At 40.1% G+C, this 9,562-nt stretch overlaps 1 protein-coding gene across 1 annotated transcript in view; it reads right to left on the bottom strand.

The window, feature by feature from the left end:
• Nucleotides 1-2,613: 2,613 nt before the first annotated feature.
• LOC139330459 (contactin-associated protein-like 4) overlaps nt 2,614-9,562 on the bottom strand; it is a 106,392-nt gene continuing 99,443 nt past the window's right edge. Inside the window, exons 22-24 of the mRNA XM_070961380.1 lie at nt 6,598-6,813; nt 5,978-6,049; nt 2,614-5,017 (exon numbers count right to left, since the gene is read on the bottom strand). Coding sequence (XP_070817481.1) covers nt 4,821-5,017; nt 5,978-6,049; nt 6,598-6,813 — 485 coding nt within the window. The 3' untranslated portion in view covers nt 2,614-4,820. The remainder of the gene's footprint in view (nt 5,018-5,977; nt 6,050-6,597; nt 6,814-9,562) is intronic.

Genomic DNA, 9,562 nt, shown 5'->3' with positions numbered 1-9,562 from the left:
GCTAATTTAATTTGCTGTAGAGAGGGAAAGTGTTGCTGTGTTTCAGCTTCATTTAACAGGGAAATAAAAGACCTCAGCTGCTTAGAAACACTGTTTTTCCACTGCATTTTCTGCTACTGTAATGATCCTTTTTTCTCTACAACAGGATTTGAATTTGCACACAATCCGTGAAAGTTTACTTTGAGGCCCTCAGCAGCAATTATTGGCATATCCAACAGGCAGGTCAGAATGTACAGTACCTTATTTTCAGTATTGTATATACAGTATATGACAACAGGCATCAAACAGTATGTCTGTATGTTCCAACATCGGCCCATTTTCCATGTTTTTGTGTCCAAAAAGGGGAGAACAATTTTGGTAAATGGTCCAGCATTGAGAGAGAGCGCTGCAGGCGGTGCGAATATTCTCTCCCTGCCTTTCTGATGTCCGACCTCCCTCACACTCCTCCCAATATTTTCACATCTAACTCAGTGAATTAAAGGTTTATTTCAACAAAACCAGAGCTGGAACCGTTGGAATGGTGAAAAAACAAACCAAGGTGGTTTTGGTGAGTTTTATTTCTTTTGAGTTTGAATGAAGTGTGTTTTACAATGATAAAATGACTGTTTCTGTGAATGGATTTTGGTGGCTTTGAGGAGAGAGATACAGCTGCTGTTTTTGGTTAAACAAAAAGGATATTTCTCTTTAGCAACAAGGTCTATCTCTGTTGGGATCCTTTCCATAAAGTTGTCAGACACTAAGTATAACAATCTGAGTCGATATGTCAGTGGCAAAAACACTTTCAGTATTTCAGTTGATATCAAGGGCAGCCCCATCAGTCATAATGGGTTCCACCAGCAGGCTGATGCAGATAAAAAGCTGCACATCACTTCAACTGATCAAAGACTCAGACTCTAAAAGACAAATAAACGCCTAGAAAGGAGTAGTTAAGTAGCTGTTATGCCAGTTGAAAGAGGGTTTGCACAGCTCCTATCATCTCATTTCCTCAGCTGCACCCAGGAGGGAACGTATTACCCTTTAACTTCTTTAACCACCAGAGCCCACAGCAAGCTTTTCATGTTTGAACTGTCTGCTTCCAACAACTGGACTCACAGTAACAACAACCAGCTGGTAGACAACAACCACCATATTCATAAGAAATACACATCTGTGCTTCGTATTTCTGCTGGACCTTTGTCAAATACAGCACACTGTATACTGCTGAAGTGTGTATGTCGAAAAAATCTGTGCTACGATCTTGATCTTATGATCTCTGTTTGAGGGTTAAGAGTGAGTTTTAAGGTTAATTAGGCCAAGGATATGGAATGGGGATAGACATGTAGATGTGGTAATTAGGATGAGGGTTAAGGGCTAAAAAATGGCTGTAAATTAATGAGAGGCCTCCTCAAAGCAATACTGGTCAGTGTGTAAAAATCTGAGGCCCTTTATTGACGTAAAGCATTTCCGAGACCTTTCCCTAATTCCAACCATAACCCTGAAATCAAATGCTAACCCTCAAACACTCCTTTGATGGGGTACATGCGGAAACACACACACACACACACACACACACACACACACACACACACACACACACACACACACACACACACAAAAGATCTCTAGTGAATAATTCAACAGTTAAAATAATAAACCTGATAAAAATAGGTAAAATATGCCCACTGAGTCATTCTTTACAGCTAAGATTGCAGATTAAGCCAGTGCTGCATTTTGGCTTTATTATAATGTCTAAGACTGCACCTGCCTGCCATATGCCCATCAATAACACATGCCAAATACTGCATATACTGTGGAAGGTGTCTGCATCAATCTGCATTATTTTGTCATGCCTCAAGAAACGGACACAACAGGAAATTTCCCTGAAAATCAAACACGTCTCAGTATTTGAAAAAAGCTGTTTTATTATCATGGAGCAGTGAGTTTGCTAGTTAAGCAAACCATCATAATAAAGAAGAGGCTAGATTGTTTTCAAAGGAGATCACTGAAATTACAATTATTCACAAATACAGCATCTTTACTTTGTTCTTACAGCTCTTCAGCTTAATTCCACCGGCTCCTGTCAGCACAAAGTAACCACTGCCAGTCAAAAATGGACATGACTCCTCAAACATTCAGAAAACAGCAGCTGAAAAGCCAGTTTTTAAAATAGAAAACTCCTGCTATACAAATCTATGTGCAGGCTGTTGAGAGGGATTTGACAGATGACCACGAGGCTGTGATTACATGCACACTGGTACTGGGATTCTGTGACTGACTCGTGTAAACACCTTGATCTGTTAGTTTCATAGTCTCCATGCTGTCAGTAAGACATGCAGAGTCAGACAGCGGTCACATCATATAGGAGCATGGTTTATAAATGTAAACACCATACTGTTTAATGCACAAGCTGTTTCACATGTGAGCAACACATACTGTATTAAAGGAACAACACTGCTACTGCTGTCTAAACAAGAAGGTAACGACTGACAAACTGTAACTGTAAGTGTTGAGCAGGCACATGACATTAACACACATTAACAGCTAAATGAAGTAGTGGGTGGATTTAAACATATTGCTGTGACTTTCATTCAATGAGGCAGGTTTTTACAAATTTCCCAATTAACTTATTATAAGCACGGTGAATTGTTAAATTAGGTTAATCTGGAAAAAGTTGAGAAGCAGTTGTTTGGCTGGCTGACATTAGTTTGGAGAAGCAAAGTGTATGTCTCTGTGCATTCAGGACTTCAGGAGGTTACTGAGGCCAGGTACCCACCTGACGTTTTGTTGGAGCACAGTTCCTTGTGCAATTTCTACATTATGTGGACACTGATCAGAGTGAAAGAATGCCTAATAATGATCTGGAAGTCACAAATGACACCAGTCAATGTATGAATCATGAAAACTCTTGATTTGGCTAATGACATCTCAGCACTGGCCTTTATATTTACACCTGGCTTAAGTCTTGATTCCTGATCAGTTAGTTAATATTATAGTAGTACAGTAATAATAATGAAAAGTAAGATGAGGATAGCAGATAACAGCCACGGACAGCCATCATTTTTAAATCTATGTTGTGTGCACATACACCTTGCATTATGTGTTTTTCCTTATCAAGACGGGATCTACAGATTACGTGTTAATGTCAGATCTAAATGTGATCACCCAACTGAAACTGTGTTTAGTCTGGAAGGCAGTTTTTAAGATTTGTTCTGAGCCAGTAGAGCCACAGAAGGTTTAAATTATTCGTACTAATGAGGCATCTTGGATGAATGGTCGGTCATCTTCAAGGGTAACACAGTTTTGTCTTAGCACTTCTGTAACGAGTAATGTGTCGGGTCAGCAGGGCGGGCAAGTCGAGTCAAGAAAGTGGTCAATTACATGAACATCTTCAACACTGAGCTGGTGTCTGGTGTTTTTGCTCTACATTTCCTGTCAAACAGTCTCCTTGGGACTTCTTAGTTGAGCTTTGTGGCACTCCTTTCATTGTTCATGCACGGCGGCAATCGTGGCTCTTGTTAACCACCCAGGAAATATAAAATGAATTGCTTTAAATGCGCCACAGGAATTTTCAGAGAAAGAGGTGCCAGGCAGCAGGTGTTCAAATGTAAGCGCTTTCATGAAGTGTATATATCGCTATTGTGTGGGATTATTTTGTGCTAAAGAGTATCAAAAGAGACATGTTCATATGAAAATGTTGCACATTATTATTTTAACAATAGAAACATCGTGGAGACAGAGTTGTGTGAGAGAAACAAAGAACAAATACCTCAAGTCAGCAGTAATGAGGTAAAATCACTGAGCATAAACCCATACTGAGATGGGAAAATCGCATTTTCTACCTCTCTCCTCTTAAAACCCACCCTTGATCCAAACTATTGCAGAGACAGTGGAGTATAAATATCCAATATGAATATTTGGATGGCTGGTTTTCATTGCATTATTTATGTCTCATTGTCAGCTTCTCTTCAATTCTTTTTATTTCCTGTTCTGATTATCTCTTCTCGTCTACCTGTCAGGCAAACACAGATTAGTGCTTCAGCAAAAACACATTAAATGTTTTCAGAGCCAAGGAAGTGACAGACAGTCTGCGTTTTATAGTCCACGCTGCCTTAAACTTCACTGTTGAAAGAGTTTTGATGCTGGCTGCTCACGGCAGGTGAACAGGCAGGACGTGAATGTAAAAACTTGGTGTAGATCTTTAATTTTCTCATGATATAAAGCACAGCGAGTAACATAGAAGCCTCCTGACTAACTCAAAGATAAAGTGTGGAAGTTAAGTTTTTCCATTGACTTTAATTTTGTATTTATATATACAGCAGGTGCTGAAATTCTGTTCAGTTATAACAGATGGATTTTAGTTGATTCTGGGACTGTGCTATGGCTGAGCTCTTTTGTGTTGATGTGATGTCCTCCAGTCTTCCCGCATTATGACACAAAGTATATGGCTCTGACATCTCACATCATCCTCATAGAAAAAGTTTTGTTTAGAAATGAACACCGAGTCCAAAAGTGTAGTTCAACCGGAACAAAGTTGTGTTTGGATCATCACATCTATTCTGCACATTGCCTTTTAATAAGTTATTTTAAACATTTCAATATGGCAGAGAAATAGTGTTACAGTATAAGCACACAAATAATCATTTACATTTTTAAATACTGACACCCTCAAAGTGACACCAGAACGGAAGGAAAGTAAATCATGAATTGTTCTGTTTTTGACCTCACATCTTGTTCAGTCACTGGTGCCAGCGGCTGAGGCGCTCTGTGTCTAGTAAAGCACTGAGCTCTTGGTAAATCCTCCCACTCTGTCCTGTCAGGTCAGCTGGAGGTCAGGGCTCCTGCTAAATAAAATACTCCTTCTGGTTTTCACCGGGAGCGCCCTGAGAGTCCGCCTGGCTGCTGAAGGGGATCTCGTGGCCATCTTCAGGCTGAGCTGCTTTCACTTCCTGGTTTCGATACGTCTCTTTCCTGCTGCAGATGAATCTGGCCATTATGGCCAATGCGGACACAGTGACGAAGATCACCAAAGCGATTACCCCTTAAAGCACAAAAATACAGAGAGATGACTTTTGCTTCAGAGTCACATGCATGAATGCAGGTAACCTGATTTCTTCAAGGAATACTTAATTTTGCAAAATCTGCTTATGTTCTTGGCAAAGCTACATTGATGGAATGATTGATATCTCATATCTGTGCGTTAAGGGTACCCTGTGGAGGTTTTGACCTGCAGAAGCACTATGGAGCAGTTTTACAGACTGACCCTGAGTAATTTCTTTTCTATGATTATGTCTGTTTCTTTTAGAATGTATATTATTGAAAAAAAGCTATTTACATTTAAAGAACAAAGTCTTAAGATTAATTCAGACTATTTTTGTCCTCTGTTACATTGTAAATACTGCATCCAGTATCACCGTGCATGACATTGCAGAGGAGCATTGGTATCTTAATGGGTGTTGTTTTGAGACACTGTTGGTTTAGCATCTTCACCCTCCTGACATTTCATCTGAGTTTAAAATACCACATTAAAAACTGTAAAAACACTGCAGTTGCTGTGAGCACAAGGTTGTGACTAAGGATTACGGGGTTTTCCTTTGTGATTTCCATTCCCCAAAAGAGGATTATGCATCCTACCTGTAGCATTTTTCCAGAGTTTTGTTTTCGGTATAAAAAAACCCCAAATTGAAATCACTAAATCTTCTAGTTTGATTTCTAAAGCAAACTTGGGAGACAAAATAGTGCTTGACTGAGTTGAATCTTCCAATAAAGTGGTTTAAAAATGGAAATGGGAAAATCTGAAATCCTTTTGTCAGCAAAGTTTTCATGCATTGTGTGAATTCAGGCCCAAAATCTTATCATTAAACAGCCAAACCATTGCTTCCCCTCTTCCCCTCTGCCTTTTTTTTCTTCACCCTCAAAGATTCTCTTTACAATGTCAGACTGTTTTTAAGCCACATCTTCCCAAATATGAAGTTTTGAGTGCCATGATGGATTTCATTACCTCCGATTAGAGCTGAGTCACTCCTGATGGTGTTGACTAAAGGCTGACCTGGATCCACTGAACCAGGTTGGTCTGTAGAGAGTAAGACAGAAAGGGGAAAAAAGATCAAATAGTAGAAATGGGGTCCAGAAATCAAAGGCAAAAACATTAACAGAAAAAGACACAGAGAAGAAAGGGTTAGGGGACGAGGTTAGGGTTAGGCAGAGATGAGGAGGAGGGAGTGGGGGACAAGAAAGATGAGAAGCTAGAAAGGAATGTGAAAAAGAATAAAAAAAAATAAGAAAGATGAGGTAAAGGAGTGTATGGGGACAGATGAGGAGAAGGTAGAGTCAGCGAGAGAACATCAGTCAAAAAGTGCTCGTGGAAAACCTCAGCTCAGCCTCAAAGGACTTCACTACAGTTGTCTGACTAATCTCATCTGCTGTAGTGCCAATGCTCTGCCTGCTTACCGAGGACGATGGTTAATGAGCCCATAAAAAAGTCTAATGAAGAGCCCTAAGAATAATATTGCAGGCACACCAGACAGATTCCCACTCTGGGAGAGGCTTGGGTGGTTAGCTAATGACATATATGTTCTGTAGTATAGTATGAGACATAAGGGCTGAGTCGGATCCTTGTACCTGATAAGGAGCGTGTGGTTTCTGCAGCGTAGGGATTAGCTGGAGAGGACGAACCACAGCTCGACTGGGCCAAAGGACCGGTGACACTAACAGGGCTGTCAGGGTGCAGCAGAGCAGCCTTCAGAGGACTGATGGAGTTAAAGCGAACACCTGACAGACAGCCATTGAAACCAAGAGAGGCCAACCCGGCCAACTCTTCATCCAACTCATCAGACTCTGAGCGCAGAGAGAGAAACACACACACAAAAGAGACAGAGTGAGAAGATGCATTTGTTATCAGCAAGTTACAGTTACACAATTAAAATACAGCAGTGATAAACATCTATCTTGATGAGACCACGTATGCGATGATAAGGGCTATCTATCTATGTCTTGATCATTTTAATATCCATTTTGAGTTTTCCAACCCTCCCCCTGAGGGTGGAGGATATTGAAAAATTGTTCCTAGAACATTCATGTCTGCTACGGTTAAGGTAACGGCAACTGTAGGCAACTGAGACGCTTGTTGGAGGTCCTACTTAAATTTAAAATCTAAACATCAATGGCTCATGTTGAGGACATGAATCACAGTGTCCAGCATCAAACATGTTCTGTATCCTTTCCCTTTGTCATGCCACAGTACATAGAGGTTGCACTACTTCTGCATCAGCACTTAATACTCGCACTTGACATCTCCTCTATCTTTGAACATTACTGTTGGGGAGACCGGCTGATCCTCCGATCGGTTTTCTACTCCTTGTGTTCCTGCAAAGGTTTGAGTAAGGAGATCAGCACCTTCTCTTTCCTAGTGGGTGTTCAGATGGAAAACTGGGTTAAAAAAATGCCAGGGGCTGTTTAAGTGGGGGCTTGTTGTTTTTGGGTGCCAGTGAGACAATAATATACAATACAGAAAATCCAGTTAAAGGAGGAGGTTCAACTCTCTTGCTGGAAGACTCCAACGGATCCACCTCATTCAAATGAATGATTAGGGATGTGTTCTGTCATTGTGTTGGAAAACACAATCGAAAAAGGAGACAAGATGTTGACCTGTTTTGTTGAAATAGAAGCTAGTTTTTGAGTGCCACACACCATAAGTAGCGGTTTTAATATATAAAGCAAGTCTCAAGCCACACTACAATATGAAAGTGAGTGAAACAAGCTACATAACAGCTACTTTTCTATTTTTAGAGTGTTAACAGTAACGGTGGTGCTGGAGGGGAGGCATTTGGGTCATTAAAATCAAAAGGATTTATTCCCTTTGGAGCATGAATATGCTGAGCAAGTTTCATGGTAATCTGCCTTTTACATTATTAGATTTCTTGTGTACAAGTCCAGGTTTCAGTGTGAAAGTGTAATGAGAGAAAGTTCTTGGGGGTCATCAAAAAAATTAGGATTTATCCTCCTGGGACCATGAGTATCCTCTGACTCAATAGTCCTTAAATGATAGAAGGACACCGTAGACATGTTTCTAATGTGATGTTCAAAATTTGGGTCTGAGTCTATGATAACACCAAGTTTTTGATCTGTTCCTTGGTGTGTAGTGCACATAGATTTAGGTGTTCAGACAGTTTCTCTCTCAGCTTTTGCTCCAATAACAAGGATCTCAGTTTTGTCTTGTTTTGACTGTAAGAAGTTCTGAGTCATCCACAAGCTGATGTCTGATATATATGCAATTAAGCTGTTGCTAGAACTGTAGTCGTTTGAGCTTACAGAGATATAGCTGGGTATCGTCTGCATAATTATGGAAATTGATGTTATGATTTCTAATAAGCCTGTCCGGCAGGATATTATGATCTACATGCATAGATCAAAATGTTTATGCTTTTACGTGTTTGTGCTGAATGTCAGAGACAATATTTTTATGGGTAAAACTTGAGTTTTTGTCTGTCACTGGATTGCCTCTCACCTGCCATAACAAAACTGTGTGTCACTTGCAGTTAATGTACTCATAACATCACTATTTGTGATGGCACAGGCTAAATGAAAATCTCAATAAATGTCAGCATGAACTATAATTATTCCTGCAGTGCAGTTTGATTACCCAGCACATCATTATAACCTGACAGATACTTCTTTTCACCGCATTAATGGGACACTACAGAGTGGCCTGGCTGGAGAGGGCTGTTTATTAGCTACGTATTTGATCAGGTTTGATTTAGTTTTAAATCTTTCGAGCAGAAATAATTCAACTTTGAAATATGTATCTTGTGAAATATGGATATTTATTGAACAGCCTGCAAGAAGTGGGGGATTATTGAGATAGTTAATAGAGATTAGAGATTTTAGAGATTTAAGTAACAGATGTAAAATAAGAGCACTGCATTAGTGTACTGTACTTTTTCTCCATTGTTAAAGAAGACACACTTTATCTCTACCTAGATCCAAGAATATAGTCCAAAAAAAGAACCAAACATTTGCAATGAAACAACTGAAATGAAGCACAGGAGATCCTAGAATGTAGAGTGTTAGTGTTGAATAGAATCTCTGCCCTCACCAAGACAGATGATTGGAAGTTTGGATGTCAAACCCCACACTGACAGCACTGAGCTTGTATCCGTGAACTGAAGATTACCGTCCACCTCCGCCCAGCTGCTGCTCTCTACCTCCAACTCTCCCTTTCTCTTCATCATCTCTCTCTCTTCCTGTCCGTGAGCCTCTCAGTCTCTCCATTCTTTCCTGGTCCATTAGTTAGGCTGATGGATGACAGCGTTGGCAGGGAGTGACAGTATATCAACTATCTTGCTGCCTCTCTGATACTGATATGACTGCCTGAGTCCTCTGGCTCAGCAGAGAGAAGGCTGGGTCACATACTAACATGACCTGTTTTGTTTTTTTTTAAAGGATTAAGGAGCTGAAGTAAAAATGGCATCAATTTTACTTGTTTCTCACATGTGCACCATGTGGTGGTTGGAGTTGATTGGAGGGCATGAGACCTATAGATAGTATTTTTGAATGTGTAAATGTATTCATTACTGTAGTTCAAAAA

The sequence above is a fragment of the Chaetodon trifascialis genome, chromosome 4 (assembly GCF_039877785.1).
Source record: "Chaetodon trifascialis isolate fChaTrf1 chromosome 4, fChaTrf1.hap1, whole genome shotgun sequence".
NCBI lineage: Eukaryota > Metazoa > Chordata > Actinopteri > Chaetodontiformes > Chaetodontidae > Chaetodon > Chaetodon trifascialis.
Note: the sequence above shows the minus strand (reverse complement) of the source record. Positions and strands in the feature narration are given on the sequence as shown.